At 38.2% G+C, this 19,785-nt stretch overlaps 1 protein-coding gene across 1 annotated transcript in view; it reads left to right on the forward strand.

Annotated features, from left to right (window-relative positions):
- IGDCC3 (immunoglobulin superfamily DCC subclass member 3) overlaps positions 1 to 19,785 on the forward strand; it is a 237,903-nt gene that overhangs the window by 128,038 nt on the left and 90,080 nt on the right. The window contains exon 3 of the mRNA XM_053719580.1: positions 6,909 to 7,053. Coding sequence (XP_053575555.1) covers positions 6,909 to 7,053 — 145 coding nt within the window. The remainder of the gene's footprint in view (positions 1 to 6,908; positions 7,054 to 19,785) is intronic.

A 19,785-nucleotide genomic window follows, 5' to 3' on the forward strand; every position in this document is an offset into this window, starting at 1 on the left:
CTTAAGGAGGTTTAGCACTGATTCAACTTAGTTACTATTGCAAAGAATACTGATAATGCATCTTTTAAAAGCATGTGACACCATAGAAGCTTAGGGAAGGGAGGGGGGTAAACAAAAGTTCACATAAATTGCCTAAAAGTATTAACCCAAGCTTCCTTTGGACAAAGTGAAACAAACACAATTTAAAAATGTATTTTACAACAAAAGGATGTAACATAAATATTTAATATATATTGCAATAATGTTTTTAATGCTGTATTCCAATCCCACTGTAAATCAAGTTCTTGACGTACATGCCTTTGATTTAAAGGATTTGTCTTTTAACATCAGAATTTCTACGTATGAGGCCACATTAGAGTAAGAAATACAATGTGAAGTGAAATATTACATAACAAATTAACCCCAGTGAGCACTGGTATAAACCAATGTTGGGTTTAAATATCGATATAAAACAACTCAAATGCTTTAAATGCAGGGGCACACAAACTGCATAATCACAAATATGCTTCTCTGAAAAACATAAAATACGAAATATACACAAATAGCCTGTTCCTCTTTATCAAAGGTCTAATCATGGCCATCTCCAGAACATCTGGTACAATAGAAAAGTAGGAGAGGGTGACACAATGGCTTAAATGAACATGAAACCCAAATTTTTTCTTTCATGATTTAGAAATAACATAATTTTAAACAACTTTCCAATTTACTTCTATTATCTAATTTGCTTAAATCTCTTGATATCCATTGTTAAAAAGCTTATCTAAATAGGCTCAGTAGCTCCTGATTGGTGGCTGCACATAGATGCCTTGTGTGATTGGCTCACCCATGTGCATTGCATCTAAATAATGAAGCAAATTAGATAATCAAAGTAAATTGGAATGTTGTTTAACCTTTTAGCACCGTTATGCCGTTGCATTCCGTCCAAACGGTGCTGGGCTTTAGCGCCGTTAGGACGGAGTACAACGCCATAGCCGTTTGGCTGTCCTAAAGCCAACGTCGCTTCCTGGATGTGATCGCGGTCTGGAGGGTGTGCCTAGCGTCATACCTGATCCGATAATTGAAATCTTGCAAATGTGTGCACGATCGTGTGCTTTCAATTTGTCTACATCGGAACGTTGTTCCGATGTAGACATTATGACCCTGTCATGAAAGGATTAAAATTGTATTCTCTATCTGAATCATGAAAGAAAATATTTGGGTTTCATGTCCCTTTAATATTAAGACAAATAAAAGTGATCATGATAGTATGCACTCACAAACAGTTGCACACAACTAGGTACATTATATGAAGGCTTTAGTGTTCCAGCAGACTGAGCCAGAGTATAGAGCTGCTGAAATGGTTATAGATTGTTTTTGTTTCTATATAATAAATTTTGATTCACAATTTTTAGCATAACTTGATTCAATTTGCTGGGAGTCTCTAGCACATGGAGAGGTGTAAATACTTGCACTCTCATTTTACTTGTGTTATAAATGATATCATGCCATTATGATGCCCCCTTGTTTTAAATGTTTAAAGGGACAGTCTACACTTTAGTCATCTTAAAGTCTTACTTTAGATTAAGCTGCAAATATCCTCCTGCACCCTTTCTATATCATGCAGCAGGAACGGTAAAACAGTTATTTTAAAATGAATATTGTTTCTGGTCACTTTGAAATGGCTGCCAAGCTCCACCCACTGATGACATCATGATCTGGGCTGCATTAAAGGCTTCACTAGTTACAAAAGACTCACAAATTGGATTCAACAGCCTGACAATGCTATTGAGCAGAGTGCTTAGACGCAGCCCAGATTGTGATGTCATCAGTGGGCAGACCTTGGCAGCTATTTCAAAGTGACCAGAAACTATAGTCATTGTAAAATAACTTTTTTTTTTACCATTCCTGCTGCATGATATAGTAAGGGTGCAGGAGGATATTTGCAGCATAATCTAAAGTAAAACTTTAAGATGACTTAAGTGTAGACTGTCCCTTTAAACATTTAAAACAATGGGGCATCATAATGGCATGATGCCTCTGAAGAAGTAGGAAGCCTCCTACAAAACGCGTTAGGCCAAGCCCACCGTCTACGCGTCACCACTACCACAGCTGATCCACTATCCGGCCGGAGCAGATAAATCGGCTGTGAATTACTTATGTGACGGTTTTCTTTGGCAAAATTGTTTGCTGCACGATATAGAGGACGGCAGGACGCTCTTTGATCAACATCTCGGCCGGATTTTCCCTAGCGAGGATTAATTGACCTCTTACCTTGGAAACATCTTGGGGATTAAACAACGGACCCGTGAGCTTCTTTACTGTGCTTTTTTCTGTGCCTTTTTCTTTACCTCATGTGTTGAGGTTACTATGTGTGAGTGTTCATTTGTCATTGTTTAATACATTCACATGTGTTTTTTAACTTACTACGCTTAGAGGAGTGTGCGCCCCTGTATACCTCTTCTGTCCCTTTAATTATACCTATCTTGTCAAACTGACACTGGCATTCAGAGCTCCCCTGGCACCCACTTAAAGTAATTAACCACAATACCACCACCAGCATCCCCCCATTGCGTGACCCCCATAATAACTCTTCAAGGCCTTCTATACTAAGTATATCCTGCAGTATTCTTACCACTTTTACCCCTGGCTAGCTGTGACCCTCCCCCACTGTAAATATCAAACCAAGTACTCTCCCACCTGGTGTAATTCCTTCTGAACATTCCTACCTTTATCCTCATCTTGGTATATTCAGTTGTTTCCTTATTCTTGCTTGAAGCAATGATTCTTCATCATCACTCACAGTTAGACAAGGTTCTTTCATCTTGATCAACCAACTCATCGTTAGCCTCTTTTTGCCTAAGTCCCTTGCAGTGATTAATGCTTCTCATGTGAGAATTTGTCTGAAGTAATATTATTTTAACAACATTACTATTAGTTAAAGGGACAGTCAACACTATAATTTTTGTTGTTTAAAAATATAGATATTCCCTTTATTACCCATTCCCCAGTTTTGCATGACCAACACAGTTATATTAATGTACTTTTTACATCTGTAATTACCTTGTATCATAGCATCTTCTGACAGCCCCCTGATCACATGACTTTTTATTTATTATCTTATGACTTTAATTTTAGCCAATTAGTGCAGTGTCTGCCACAAGCCACGGGCGTGATCACAATGTTATCTATATGGCTCACATGAATTAGCTCTCCTCTGTTGTGAAATGCAAATAAAAAAGCATGTGATTAGAAGCGGCCTTCAAGAGCTTAGAAATTATCATACAAGCCTTCTTAGGTTAAGCTTTCAACTAAGAATACCAAAAGAACAACGCAAAATTGGTGATAAAATTAAATTGGAAAGTTGTTTAAAATGACAAGCCCTATTTGAAACATGAAAGTTTTTTCTGGACTTGATTGTCCCATTAAAGGGAGCTAGGCTTGTGGGCAGCAATGCAATAGTGGAAACTTGCTGTTGCTTAGTGGCTACACACACAAGCTAGCCCTTTGCATTGATTAAACACATAGTTATACAACAATGCAATAATAATAATTAATAATATAATTATAATATAATAATAATTAATACTATAATAATAATGATGTAACATATTACATTATGTTTGTTTTGCACTTCTATTAACTAAACACAATACAGGGGCATGCTGAATGGCAGAATTAACCTCCTCTCCCTCCTTGGATTGGCTGATATTTATATTTTTAAAAATGTTGTAGCCTGTAACATAATAGCTTTTGAGATTTTCGGTTAGAAACAGTTTATTTTATAGCAAGTTTACAGACATGCTACATTCGTATGTTATGTTTTTATCGGTAATAGATTATATAAATATATCTTGTATTTGTTTTTTAAAGGGATACTAAACCAAAAATGTTCTTTAAAGGGACACTGAACCCAATTTTTTTCTTTTGTGATTCAGATAGAGCATGCAATTTTAAACAGCTTTCTAATTTACTCCTATTATCAATTTTTCTTCATTTTCCTGCTTTCTTTATTTGAAAAGAAGGCATCTAAGCTATTTTTTTGGTTCAGGACCATAGAAAGCACTTGTTTAATGGTAGGTGAATTTACCCACCAATCAGCAAGAACAGCACAGTGTGTTCACCAAAAATGGTCTGGCATCTAAACTTACATTCTTGCATTTCAAATAATGATACCAAGAGAATGAAAAGAATTTGATAATAGAAGTAAATTAGAAAGTTGCTTAAAATTGCATGCTCTATCTGAATCACAATAGAAAAAAATTTGGGTTCAGTGTCGCTTTAATGATTCAGATAGAGCATGTAGTTTTAACCCCTTAATGACCACAGCACTTTTCCATTTTCTGTCCGTTTAGGACCAAGGCTATTTTAAAATTTTTGTGGTGTTTGTGTTTAGTTGTAATTTTCTTCTTACTCATTTACTGTACCCACACATATTATATACCGTTTTTCTCGCCACTAAATGGAATTTTTAAAGATACCATTATTTTCATCATATCTTATAATTTACTATAAAAAAAATATAAAATATGAGGAAAAATGGAGAAAAAAAACACTTTTTCTAACTTTGACCCCCAAAATCTGTTACATATCTACAACCACCAAAAAACACCCATGCTAAATAGTTTCTAAATTTTGTCCTGAGTTTAGAAATACCCAATGTTTACATGTTCTTTGCTTTTTTTGCAAGTTATAGGGCCATAAATACAAGTAGCACTTTGCTATTTCCAAACCACTTTTTTCCAAAATTAGCGCTAGTTACATTAGAACACTAATATCTTTCAGGAATCCCTGAATATCCCTTGACATGTATATATTTTTTTTTAGTAGACATCCCAAAGTATTGATCTAGGCCAATTTTGGTATATTTCATACCACCATTTCACCGCCAAATGCGATCAAATACAAAAAATCGTTCACTTTTTCACAAATTTTTTCACAAACTTTCGGTTTCTCACTGAAATTATTTACAAACAACTTGTGCAATTATGGCATAAATGGTTGTAAATTCTTCTCTGGGATCCCCTTTGTTCAGAAATAGCAGACATATATGGCTTTGGCATTGCTTTTTGGTAATTAGAAGGCCGCTAAATGCCACTGCGCACCACAAGTGTATTATGCCCAGCAGTTAAGGGGTTAAGTAGGGAGCTTTTAGGGAGCTTGGGAGCTTGTAGGGTTAATTTTAGCTTTAGTGTAGTGTAGTAGACAACCCCAAGTATTGATCTAGGCACATTTTGGTATATTTCATGCCACCATTTCACCGCCAAATGCGATCAAATGAAAAAAAACGTTACATTTTTCACAATTTTAGGTTTCTCACTGAAATAATTTACAAACAGCTTGTGCAATTATGGCACAAATGGTTGTAAATGCTTGTCTGGAATCCCCTTTGTTCAGAAATAGCAGACATATATGACTATGGCGTTGCTTTCTGGTAATTAGAAGGCTGCTAAATCCTGCTGCGCCTCACACGTGTATTATGGCTAGCAGTGAAGGGGTTAATTAGGGAGTTTGTAGGGAGCTTGCAGGGTTAATTTTAGCTTTAGTGTAGAGATCAGCCTCCCACCTGACACATCCCACCCCCTGATTCCTCCCAAACAGCTCCCTTCCCTCCCCCACCCCACAATTGTCCCCGCCATCTTAAGTACTGGCAGAAAGTCTGCCAGTACTAAAATAAAAGGGTTTTAAAAAAAAATATTTTTTTTTAGCATATTTACATATGCTACTGTGTAGGATCCCCCCTTAGCCCCCAACCTCCCTGATCCCCCCCAAAACCGCTCTCTAACCCTCCCCTCTGCCTTATTGGGGGCCATCTTGGGTACTGGCAGCTGTCTGCCAGTACCCTGTTTGCAAAAAAAAGTGCTTTTTTTTGTTTGTTTGGTTTTTTTTCCTGTAGTGTAGCTTCCCCCCCCCTACACAGACAAACCCCCACCTTGCTGATCGTTTTTTTTTTTTACTTTAGACATTTTTTAACATTTTTTATTATAGCATTTTCTGTAGCGTAGCGGTTCCCACCCGCTCCCTCCCCGTGCACGCCCCCACCCTCCCGTGCACGTGCGCACGTCCGTGAGCGCCCCCGGCCATCCCCGCCCACGATTCCGCCCCCCTCCACATCACCAGGGCCATCGATGCCTGCCACCCGCCTTCCGGTCCGGCTCCCACCCACCAACGCAGTGAGCCACCGATCTCCGGTGCAGAGAGGGCCACAGAGTGGCTCTCTCTGCACCGGATGGCTTAAAAAGGTTATTGCAGGAAGCCTCCATATCGAGGCATCACTGCAATAACCGGAACGTCCTCAGGCGTACGTCCTCAGGCGTTAACTGCCTTTTTTTTTAGGACGCCGCATGGAACATCATTTCTGGATAATGAAAATGTCTGCCTTTTCCAGCTTGTAGAATTGTCCTAAGGCATGCAGTATTAGAGGTACCTGCATATTCTTTGGGCTCCACCTGCTGCTGTGTGACTAGAGGTGTAAGGGGGACTGCGGATGAGGGTGACACAGATTAATACTGGCTGAACCGAGAGTGTGCTATAAGGGGTGTGACACAAAGAAACTGTAAGAATCAATCTCTGTCATGTGGAGACAGATTAGTAAACATTATTTCTTATTCAGAGCTAAGATTTTATTTCTGCCAGACATGTAGTTCAGTTCCTTGTAGTTCAGTATAAGCTTTTTACAGGAAAATCCAGGCCGGCTCAAGGATTTGCACTGATAATGTGCTGCCTGGGTCCAAGAATAAAATTACGCCCCACAACTCTTTTTCCACTACAGTCCAAACCCACTAAACTGCATCCTAAAGGCAAAATACATATACTACCCATTATAGAGCTGACCCTGAGGAAACTGCACATGAATTAATTGTTTATGTTATGTCACTGTTTTCTGGTTCTCTGTCTCCTTGCTCATGTGATGTTTTCTTGTTTTCCTACAGTTATGTCTGACTTCCACATCTTCCCACAAGATGCTGTGCTAGAGGAAGGTGGTGTGGCTAGATTCCAATGTCAGATTCATGGGCTGCCTGAGCCAGATATTGTGTGGGAGCGAAATGGGGAGGTCGTTGATACAAAGAATCCCAGGTAAAAAGATGAGCAATCTGCTCAGACTAGTATGCAATGCACTGTCACCCTGTCTATTGTTCTTTCACTATAAATATCTGGTTTCATCATGGAAACGCACTGTGTTCCCTGCTCTGTCCTCATGACTTGTAGTCTGACCTAGAATATATGCTGTGTCTTCTTTCCTGTTACTATAAATAGTGAAGTCATTGTGTCCCCTTCTCTATTACTGCAAATTACTAGCTATCTGAAGAGCATGCAATGTGCCCTCTTCTCTTATGCTATGACCCTGTTCCCTTCTTTTTTATACTATAAATGACTCACTATTTGATGGGCAGGCATTGTGCCCTCATCTCCTATACTATAAAGGACTAGGTAATTGATGGACAGGCAATGTGCCCCCTTTCTATTACTATAAATCACTAGCTATTCTTATTGGAAGGCATTGTGCACTATTCTATATTACTATAAATCACTAGCTATTCTTATTGGAAGGCATTGTGCACTATTCTATATTACTATAAATCACTAGCTATTCTTATTGGAAGGCATTGTGCACTCTTCTATATTACTATAAATCACTAGCTATTCTTATTGGAAGGCATTGTGCACTCTTCTATATTACTATAAATCACTAGCTATTCTTATTGGAAGGCATTGTGCACTATTCTATATTACTATAAATCACTAGCTATTCTTATTGGAAGGCATTGTGCACTATTCTATATTACTATAAATCACTAGCTATTCTTATTGGAAGGCATTGTGCACTATTCTATATTACTATAAATCACTAGCTATTCTTATTGGAAGGCATTGTGCACTCTTCTATATTACTATAAATCACTAGCTATTCTTATTGGAAGGCATTGTGCACTATTCTATATTACTATAAATATAGAAATATAATGCTCGCTTCTATACAACTAGAAATGACAGGCTATCTTATAGACAGGCACTGTAATTGCTTCTATAGTACTAGAAATGACAGGCTATCATATTAACAGGCACTGTGCTCAATTTTATAGTACTAGAAATTACTAGCTATCCTATTGACAAGCACTTTGTTCTCTTCTATAGTACTAGAAATGACAGGCTATCATATTAACAGGCACTGTGCTCACTTTTATAAAACTAGAAATGACTAGCTATCCTATTGACAGGCACTTTGCTTGCTTCTATAGTACTAGAAATGACTAGCTATCCTATTGACAGGCACTGTGCTTGCTTCTATAGTACTAGAAATGACTAGCTATCCTATTGACAGGCACTGTGCTTGCTTCTATAGTACTTGAAATGACTAGCTATCCTATTGACACTTTGACAGGCACTGTGCTCGCTTCAATAGTACTAGAAATGACTAGCTATCCTATTGACAGGCATTGTGCTGGCTTCTATAGTACTAGAAATGACTAGCTATCATATTAACAGGCACTGTGCTCACTTTTATAGAACTAGAAATGACTAGCTATCCTATTGACAGACACTGTGCTCACTTCTATAGTACTAGAAATGACTAGCTATCCTATTGACTGGCACATGCTTGCTTCTATAGTACTAGACATTACTAGCTATCCTATTGAGAAGCACTGTGCTCGCTTCTATAGTTCTAGAAATGACTAGCTATCCTATTGATTGGCACTGTTATTGCTTATATAGTACTAGTAATGACTAGCTATCCTATTGACTGGCACTGTGCTCGCTTCTTTAGTACTAGAAATGACTAGCTATAGCTATCCTATTGACAGACTCTGTGCTTGCCTCTATAGTACTAGAAATGACCTAGTTATGCTATGGTCAATTACTGCATCCCTGTCTCTATTACTAGAAATGACTAGCTATCCTATAGTCAGTTACTGCGTCCCTGTCTCTATTACTATAAATGACTAGCTATCATATGGTCAGTTACTGCGTCTCCATCTCTATTACTATAAATGACTAGCTATCATATGGTCAGTTACTTTGTCCCTGTCTCTATTACTATAAATGACTAGCTATCGTATGGTCAGTTACTGTGTCCCTGTCTGTATTACTAGAAATGACTAGCTATCCTATGGTCAGTTACTCTGTCATCTTCTCTATTACTAGAAATTACTAGCTATCCTATGGTCAGTTACTCTGTCACCTTCTCTATTACTAGAAATTACTAGCTACCCTATGGTCAGTTACTGCGTCTCTGTCTCTATTACTAGAAATGACTAGCTATCCTAAGGTCAGTTACTCTGTCACCTTCTTTATTACTATAAATGACTAGATATCCTATGGTCAGTTACTGTGTCACCTTCTCTATTACTATAAATGACTAGCTATCGTATGGTCAGTTACTGTGTCCCTGTCTCTATTACTAGAAATGACTAGCTATCCTATGGTCAGTTACTCTGTCATCTTCTCTATTACTAGAAATTACTAGCTATCCTATGGTCAGTTACTCTGTCACCTTCTCTATTACTAGAAATTACTAGCTACCCTATGGTCAGTTACTGCGTCTCTGTCTCTATTACTAGAAATGACTAGCTATCCTAAGGTCAGTTACTCTGTCACCTTCTTTATTACTATAAATGACTAGATATCCTATGGTCAGTTACTGTGTCACCTTCTCTATTACTATAAAAGACTAGCTATCCTATAGTCAGTTACTGTGTCCCTGTCTCTATTACTAGAAATCACTAGCTATCCTATGGTCAGTTACTGTGTCACCTTCACTATTACTAGAAATTACTAGCTATCCTATGGTCAGTTACTCTGTCACCTTCTCTATTACTAGAAATGACTAGCTATCCTATGGAAAATTACTGCGTCCCTGTCTCTATTACTATAAATGACTAGCTATCCTATGGTCAGTTACTGCATCCCTGTCTCTATTACTTTAAATTACTAGCTACCCTATGGTTAGTTACAGCGTCTCTGTCTCTATTACTATAAATGACTAGCTATCCTATGGTCAGTTACTGTGTCCCTGTCTCTATTACTAGAAATAAGTAGCTATCCTATGGTCAGTTACTGTGTCCCTAACTCTATTACTAGAAATGACTAGCTACCCTATGGTCAGTTACTCTGTCACTTTCTCTATTACTAGAAATGACTAGCTATCCTATGGTCAGTCACTGTGTCACCTTCTCTATTACTATAAATGACTAGCTATCATATGGTCAGTTACTGTGTCGCCTTCTCTATTACTATAAATGACTAGCTTTCCTATGGTCAGTTACTGCGTCCCTGTCTCTATTACTAGAAATGACTAGCTTTCCTATGGTCAGTTACTCTGTCACCTTCTCTACTTCTAGAAATGACTAGCTATCCTATGGTCAGTTACTGCGTCCCTGTCTCTATTACTAGAAATGACTAGCTATCCTATCCTATGGTCAGTTACTGCGTCCCTGTCTCTATTACTAGAACTAACTAGCTATCCTATGCTCAGTTACTGCGTCCCTGTGTCTATTACTATAAATGACTAACTATCCTAAGGTCAGTTACTCTGTCACCTTCTTTATTACTATAAATGACTAGATATCATATGGTCAGTTACTGTGTCACCTTCTCTATTACTATAAAAGACTAGCTATCCTATGGTCAGTTACTGTGTCCCTGTCTCTATTACTAGAAATTACTAGCTATCCTATGGTCAGTTACTCTGTCACCTTCTCTATTACTAGAAATGACTAGCTATCCTATGGAAAATTACTGCGTCCCTGTCTCTATTACTATAAATGACTAGCTATCCTATGGTCAGTTACTGCATCCCTGTCTCTATTACTTTAAATTACTAGCTACCCTATGGTTAGTTACAGCGTCTCTGTCTCTATTACTATAAATGACTAGCTATCCTATGGTCAGTTACTGTGTCCCTGTCTCTATTACTAGAAATAAGTAGCTATCCTATGGTCAGTTACTGTGTCCCTAACTCTATTACTAGAAATGACTAGCTACCCTATGGTCAGTTACTCTGTCACTTTCTCTATTACTAGAAATGACTAGCTATCCTATGGTCAGTCACTGTGTCACCTTCTCTATTACTATAAATGACTAGCTATCATATGGTCAGTTACTGTGTCGCCTTCTCTATTACTATAAATGACTAGCTTTCCTATGGTCAGTTACTGCGTCCCTGTCTCTATTACTAGAAATGACTAGCTTTCCTATGGTCAGTTACTCTGTCACCTTCTCTACTTCTAGAAATGACTAGCTATCCTATGGTCAGTTACTGCGTCCCTGTCTCTATTACTAGAAATGACTAGCTATCCTATCCTATGGTCAGTTACTGCGTCCCTGTCTCTATTACTAGAACTAACTAGCTATCCTATGCTCAGTTACTGCGTCCCTGTGTCTATTACTATAAATGACTAACTATCCTAAGGTCAGTTACTCTGTCACCTTCTTTATTACTATAAATGACTAGATATCATATGGTCAGTTACTGTGTCACCTTCTCTATTACTATAAAAGACTAGCTATCCTATAGTCAGTTACTGTGTCCCTGTCTCTATTACTATAAATGACTAGCTATCCTATGGTCAGTTACTGTGTCCCTGTCTCTATTACTATAAATGACTAGCTATCCTATGGTCAGTTACTGTGTCACCTTCTCTATTACTATAAATGACTAGCTATCCTATGGTCAGTTACTGTGTCACCTTCTCTATTACTAGAAATTACTAGCTATCCTATGGTCAGTTACTCTGTCACCTTCTCTATTACTAGAAATTACTAGCTATCCTATGGTCAGTTACTGTGTCCCTGTCTCTATTACTAGAAATGACTAGCTATCCTATCCTATGGTCAGTTACTGCGTCCCTGTCTCTATTACTAGAACTGACTAGCTATCCTATGCTCAGTTACTGCGTCCCTGTGTCTATTACTATAAATGACTAGCTATCCTAAGGTCAGTTACTCTGTCACCTTCTTTATTACTATAAATGACTAGCTATCCTATGGTCAGTTACTGTGTCACCTTCTCTATTACTATAAATGACTAGCTATGATATGGTCAGTTACTGTGTCACCTTCTCTATTACTATAAATGACTAGCTATCCTATAGTCAGTTACTGTGTCCCTGTCTCTATTACTATAAATGACTAGCTATCCTATAGTCAGTTACTGTGTCCCTGTCTCTATTACTATAAATGACTAGCTATCCTATAGTCAGTTACTGTGTCCCTGTCTCTATTACTATAAATGGCTAGCTTTCCTATGATCAGTTACTGCGTCCCTGTCTCTAGTACTAGAAATGACTAGCTATCCTATATTCAGTTACTCTGTCACCTGCTCTCTTTCTAGAAATGACTAGCTATCCTATGGTCAGTTACTGTGTCCTTGTCTCTATTACTAGAAATGACTAGATATCCTATGGTCAGTTACTGCAAACCTGTCTCTATTACTGTAAATGACTAGCTACCCTATGGTCAGTTACTGCGTCCCTGTCTCTATTACTAGAAATGACTAGCTATCCTAAGGTCAGTTACTCTGTCACCTTCTTTATTACTATAAATGACTAGATATCCTATGGTCAGTTACTGTGTCACCTTCTCTATTACTATAAAAGACTAGCTATCCTATAGTCAGTTACTGTGTCCCTGTCTCTATTACTAGAAAAGACTAGCTATCCTATGGTCAGTTACTGTGTCCCTGTCTCTATTACTATAAATGACTAGCTATCCTATGGTCAGTTACTGTGTCCCTGTCTCTATTACTATAAATGACTAGCTATCCTATGGTCAGTTACTGTGTCACCTTCCCTATTACTATAAATGACTAGCTATCCTATGGTCAGTTACTGTGTCACCTTCTCTATTACTAGAAATTACTAGCTATCCTATGGTCAGTTACTCTGTCACCTTCTCTATTACTAGAAATTACTAGCTATCCTATGGTCAATTACTGCGTCCCTGTCTCTATTACTATAAATGACTAGCTATGCTATAGTCAATTACTGCATCCCTGTCTCTATTACTATAAATGACTAGCTATCTTATAGTCAGTTACTTTGTCCCTGTCTCTATTACTATAAATGACTAGCTATCGTATGGTCAGTTACTGTGTCCCTGTCTCTATTACTAGAAATGACTAGCTATCCTATGGTCAGTTACTGCATCCCTGTCTCTATTACTTTAAATTACTAGCTACCCTATGGTTAGTTACAGCGTCTCCGTCTCTATTACTATAAATGACTAGTTATCCTATGGCCAGTTACTGTGTCCCTGTCTCTATTACTATAAATAAGTAGCTATCCTATGGTCAGTTACTGTGTCCCTAACTCTATTACTAGAAATTACTAGCTACCCTATGGTCAGTTACTCTGTCACTTTCTCTATTACTAGAAATGACTAGCTATCTTATGGTCAGTCACTGTGTCACCTTCTCTATTACTATAAATGACTAGCTTTCCTATGGTCAGTTACTGCGTCCCTGTCTCTATTACTAGAAATGACTAGCTTTCCTATGGTCAGTTACTCTTTCACCTTCTCTACTTCTAGAAATGACTAGCTATCCTATGGTCAGTTACTGTGTCCCTGTCTCTATTACTAGAAATGACTAGCTATCCTATCCTATGGTCAGTTACTGCGTCCCTGTCTCTATTACTAGAACTGACGAGCTATCCTCTGCTCAGTTACTGCGTCCCTGTGTCTATTACTATAAATGACTAGCTATCCTAAGGTCAGTTACTCTGTCACCTTCTTTATTACTATAAATGACTAGCTATCCTATGGTCAGTTACTGTGTCACCATCTCTATTACTATAAATGACTAGCTATCCTATAGTCAGTTACTGTGTCCCTGTCTCTATTACTATAAATGACTAGCTATCCTATGGTCAGTTACTGTGCCCCTGTCTCTATTACTATAAATGACTAGCTATCCTATGGTCAGTTACTGTGTCCCTGTCTCTATCACTATAAATGACTAGCTTTCCTATGGTCAGTTACTGCGTCCCTGTCTCTAGTACTAGAAATGACTAGCTATCCTATGGTCAGTTACTCTGTCACCTTCTCTACTTCTAGAAATGACTAGCTATCCTATGGTCAGTTACTGTGTCCCTGTCTCTATTACTAGAAATGACTAGATATCCTATGGTCAGTTACTGCGAACCTGTCTCTATTACTGTAAATGACTAGCTACCCTATGGTCAGTTACTGCGTCCCTGTCTCTAGTACTAGAAATGACTAGCTATCCTATATTCAGTTACTCTGTCACCTTCTCTCTTTCTAGAAATGACTAGCTATCCTATATTCAGTTACTCTGTCACCTTCTCTCTTTCTAGAAATGACTAGCTATCCTATGGTCAGTTACTGTGTCCTTGTCTCTATTACTAGAACTGACTAGCTATCCTATGCTCAGTTACTGCGTCCCTGTGTCTATTACTATAAATGACTAGCTATCCTAAGGTCAGTTACTCTGTCACCTTCTTTATTACTATAAATGACTAGCTATCCTATGGTCAGTTACTGTGTCACCTTCTCTATTACTATAAATGACTAGCTATGATATGGTCAGTTACTGTGTCACCTTCTCTATTACTATAAATGACTAGCTATCCTATAGTCAGTTACTGTGTCCCTGTCTCTATTACTATAAATGGCTAGCTTTCCTATGATCAGTTACTGCGTCCCTGTCTCTAGTACTAGAAATGACTAGCTATCCTATATTCAGTTACTCTGTCACCTGCTCTCTTTCTAGAAATGACTAGCTATCCTATGGTCAGTTACTGTGTCCTTGTCTCTATTACTAGAAATGACTAGATATCCTATGGTCAGTTACTGCAAACCTGTCTCTATTACTGTAAATGACTAGCTACCCTATGGTCAGTTACTGCGTCCCTGTCTCTATTACTAGAAATGCCTAGCTATCCTAAGGTCAGTTACTCTGTCACCTTCTTTATTACTATAAATGACTAGATATCCTATGGTCAGTTACTGTGTCACCTTCTCTATTACTATAAAAGACTAGCTATCCTATAGTCAGTTACTGTGTCCCTGTCTCTATTACTATAAATGACTAGCTATCCTATGGTCAGTTACTGTGTCCCTGTCTCTATTACTATAAATGACTAGCTATCCTATGGTCAGTTACTGTGTCACCTTCTCTATTACTATAAATGACTAGCTATCCTATGGTCAGTTACTGTGTCACCTTCTCTATTACTATAAATGACTAGCTATCCTATGGTCAGTTACTGTGTCACCTTCTCTATTACTAGAAATTACTAGCTATCCTATGGTCAGTTACTCTGTCACCTTCTCTATTACTATAAATGACTAGCTATCCTATGGTCAATTACTGCGTCCCTGTCTCTATTACTATAAATGACTAGCTATGCTATGGTCAATTACTGCATCCCTGTCTCTATTACTAGAAATGACTAGCTATCTTATAGTCAGTTACTTTGTCCCTGTCTCTATTACTATAAATGACTAGCTATCGTATGGTCAGTTACTGTGTCCCTGTCTCTATTACTAGAAATGACTAGCTATCCTATGGTCAGTTACTGCATCCCTGTCTCTATTACTTTAAATTACTAGCTACCCTATGGTTAGTTACAGCGTCTCCGTCTCTATTACTATAAATGACTAGCTATCCTATGGTCAGTTACTGTGTCCCTGTCTCTATTACTATAAATAAGTAGCTATCCTATGGTCAGTTACTGTGTCCCTAACTCTATTACTAGAAATGACTAGCTACCCTATGGTCAGTTACTCTGTCACTTTCTCTATTACTAGAAATGACTAGCTATCCTATGGTCAGTCACTGTGTCACCTTCTCTATTACTATAAATGACTAGCTTTCCTATGGTCAGTTACTGCGTCCCTGTCTCTATTACTAGAAATGACTAGCTTTCCTATGGTCAGTTACTCTGTCACCTTCTCTACTTCTAGAAATGACTAGCTATCCTATGGTCAGTTACTGTGTCCCAGTCTCTATTACTAGAAATGACTAGCTATCCTATCCTATGGTCAGTTACTGCGTCCCTGTCTCTATTACTAGAACTGACTAGCTATCCTATGCTCAGTTACTGCGTCCCTGTGTCTATTACTATAAATGACTAGCTATCCTAAGGTCAGTTACTCTGTCACCTTCTTTATTACTATAAATGACTAGCTATCCTATGGTCAGTTACTGTGTCACCATCTCTATTACTATAAATGACTAGCTATGATATGGTCAGTTACTGTGTCACCTTCTCTATTACTATAAATGACTAGCTATCCTATAGTCAGTTACTGTGTCCCTGTCTCTATTACTATAAATGACTAGCTATCCTATGGTCAGTTCCTGTGTCCCTGTCTCTATCACTATAAATGACTAGCTATCCTATCCTATGGTCAGTTACTGCGTCCCTGTGTCTATTACTATAAATGACTAGCTATCCTATGGTCAGTTACTGTGCCCCTGTCTCTATTACTATAAATGACTAGCTATCCTATGGTCAGTTACTGTGTCCCTGTCTCTATCACTATAAATGACTAGCTTTCCTATGGTCAGTTACTGCGTCCCTGTCTCTAGTACTAGAAATGACTAGCTATCCTATGGTCAGTTACTCTGTCACCTTCTCTACTTCTAGAAATGACTAGATATCCTATGGTCAGTTACTGTGTCCCTGTCTCTATTACTAGAAATGACTAGCTATCCTATGGTCAGTTACTGCGAACCTGTCTCTATTACTGTAAATGACTAGCTACCCTATGGTCAGTTACTGCGTCCCTGTCTCTAGTACTAGAAATGACTAGCTATCCTAAGGTCAGTTACTCTGTCACCTTCTTTATTACTATAAATGACTAGCTATCCTATGGTCAGTTACTGTGTCACCATCTCTATTACTATAAATGACTAGCTATGATATGGTCAGTTACTGTGTCACCTTCTCTATTACTATAAATGACTAGCTATCCTATAGTCAGTTACTGTGTCCCTGTCTCTATTACTATAAATGACTAGCTATCCTATGGTCAGTTCCTGTGTCCCTGTCTCTATCACTATAAATGACTAGCTATCCTATCCTATGGTCAGTTACTGCGTCCCTGTGTCTATTACTATAAATGACTAGCTATCCTATGGTCAGTTACTGTGCCCCTGTCTCTATTACTATAAATGACTAGCTATCCTATGGTCAGTTACTGTGTCCCTGTCTCTATCACTATAAATGACTAGCTTTCCTATGGTCAGTTACTGCGTCCCTGTCTCTAGTACTAGAAATGACTAGCTATCCTATGGTCAGTTACTCTGTCACCTTCTTTATTACTATAAATGACTAGATATCCTATGGTCAGTTACTGTGTCCCTGTCTCTATTACTAGAAATGACTAGCTATCCTATGGTCAGTTACTGCGAACCTGTCTCTATTACTGTAAATGACTAGCTACCCTATGGTCAGTTACTGCGTCCCTGTCTCTAGTACTAGAAATGACTAGCTATCCTATATTCAGTTACTCTGTCACCTTCTCTCTTTCTAGAAATGACTAGCTATCCTATATTCAGTTACTCTGTCACCTTCTCTCTTTCTAGAAATGACTAGCTATCCTATGGTCAGTTACTGTGTCCTTGTCTCTATTACTAGAAATGACTAGATATCCTATGGTCAGTTACTGTGAACCTGTCTCTATTACTGTAAATGACTAGCTACCCTATGGTCAGTTACTGCGTCCCTGTCTCTATTACTAGAAATGACTAGCTATCCTAAGGTCAGTTACTCTGTCACCTTCTTTATTACTATAAATGACTAGCTATCCTATAGTCAGTTACTGTGTCCCTGTCTCTATTACTAGAAATGACTAGCTATCCTATGGTCAGTTACTGTGTCCCTGTCTCTATTACTATAAATGACTAGCTATCCTATGGTCAGTTACTGTGTCCCTGTCTCTATTACTATAAATGACTAGCTACCCTATGGTCAGTTACTGTGTCCCTGTCTCTATTACTATAAATGACTAGCTATCCTATGGTCAGTTACTGTGTCACCTTCTTTATTACTTTAAATGACTAGCTATCCTATGGTCAGTTACTGTGTCACCTTCTCTATTACTAGAAATTACTAGCTATCCTATGGTCAGTTACTCTGTCACCTTCTCTATTACTAGACATTACTAGCTATCCTATGGTCAGTTACTCTGTCACCTTCTCTATTACTAGAAATGACTAGCTATCCTATGGTCAATTACTGCGTCCCTATCTCTATTACTATAAATGACTAGCTATGCTATGGTCAATTACTGCATCCCTGTCTCTATTACTGTAAATGACTAGCTATCTTATAGTCAGTTACTTTGTCCCTGTCTCTATTACTATAAATGACTAGCTATCGTATGGTCAGTTACTGTGTCCCTGTCTCTATTACTAGAAATGACTAGCTATCCTATGGTCAGTTACTCTGTCACCTTCTCTATTACTAGAAATTACTAGCTATTCTATGGTCAGTTACTCTGTCACCTTCTCTATTACTAGAAATTACTAGCTATTCTTTGGTCAGTTACTCTGTCACCTTCTCTATTACTAGAAATTACTAGCTATCCTATGGTCAGTTACTGTGTCACCTTCTCTATTACTAGAAATTACTAGCTATCCTATGGTCAGTTACTCTGTCACCTTCTCTATTACTAGAAATGACTAGCTATCCTATGGTCAATTACTGCGTCCCTGTCTCTATTACTATAAATGACTAGCTATCCTATGGTCAGTTACTGCATCCCTGTCTCTATTACTTTAAATTACTAGCTACCCTATGGGTTGTTACAGCGTCTCCGTCTCTATTACTATAAATGACTAGCTATCCTATGGTCAGTTACTGTGTCCCTGTCTCTATTACTATAAATGACTAGCTATCCTATGGTCAGTTACTGTGTCCCTAACTCTATTACTAGAAATGACTAGCTACCCTATGGTCAGTTACTCTGTCACTTTCTCTATTACTAGAAATGACTAGCTATCCCATGGTCAGTCACTGTGTCACCTTCTCTATTACTATAAATGACTAGCTATCATATGGTCAGTTACTGTGTCACCTTCTCTTTTACTATAAATGACTAGCTTTCCTATGGTCAGTTACTGTGTCCCTGTCTCTATTACTAGAAATGACTAGCTATCCTATGGTCAGTTACTGTGTCCCTGTCTCTATTATTAGAAATGACTAGCTATCCTATGGTCAGTTACTCTGTCACCTTCTCTATTACTAGAAATGACTAGCTATCCTATGGTCAGTTACTGTGTCCCTGTCTCTATTACTAGAAATGACTAGCTATCTTATGGTCAGTTACTGTGTCCCTGTATCTATTACTAGAAATGACTAGCTATCCTATGGTCAGTCACTGTGTCACCTTCTCTATTACTATAAATGACTAGCTATCATATGGTCAGTTACTGTGTCACTTTCTCTATTACTATAAATGACTAGCTTTCCTATGGTCAGTTACTGCGTCTCTGTCTTTATTACTAGAAATGACTAGCTATCCTATGGTCAGTTACTCTGTCACCTTCTCTATTTCTAGAAATGACTAGCTATCCTATGGTCAGTTACTGCGTCCCTGTGTCTATTACTATAAATGACTAGCTATCCTATGCTCAGTTACTCTGTCACCTTCTTTATTACTATAAATGACTAGCTATCCTATGGTCAGTTACTGTGTCACCTTCTCTATTACTATAAATGACTAGCTATCATATGGTCAGTTACTGTGTCACCTTCTCTATTACTATAAATGACTAGCTATCCTATAGTCAGTTACTGTGCCCCTGTCTCTATTACTATAAATGACTAGCTATCCTATGGT

This window comes from Bombina bombina, chromosome 6, assembly GCF_027579735.1.
Source record: "Bombina bombina isolate aBomBom1 chromosome 6, aBomBom1.pri, whole genome shotgun sequence".
NCBI lineage: Eukaryota > Metazoa > Chordata > Amphibia > Anura > Bombinatoridae > Bombina > Bombina bombina.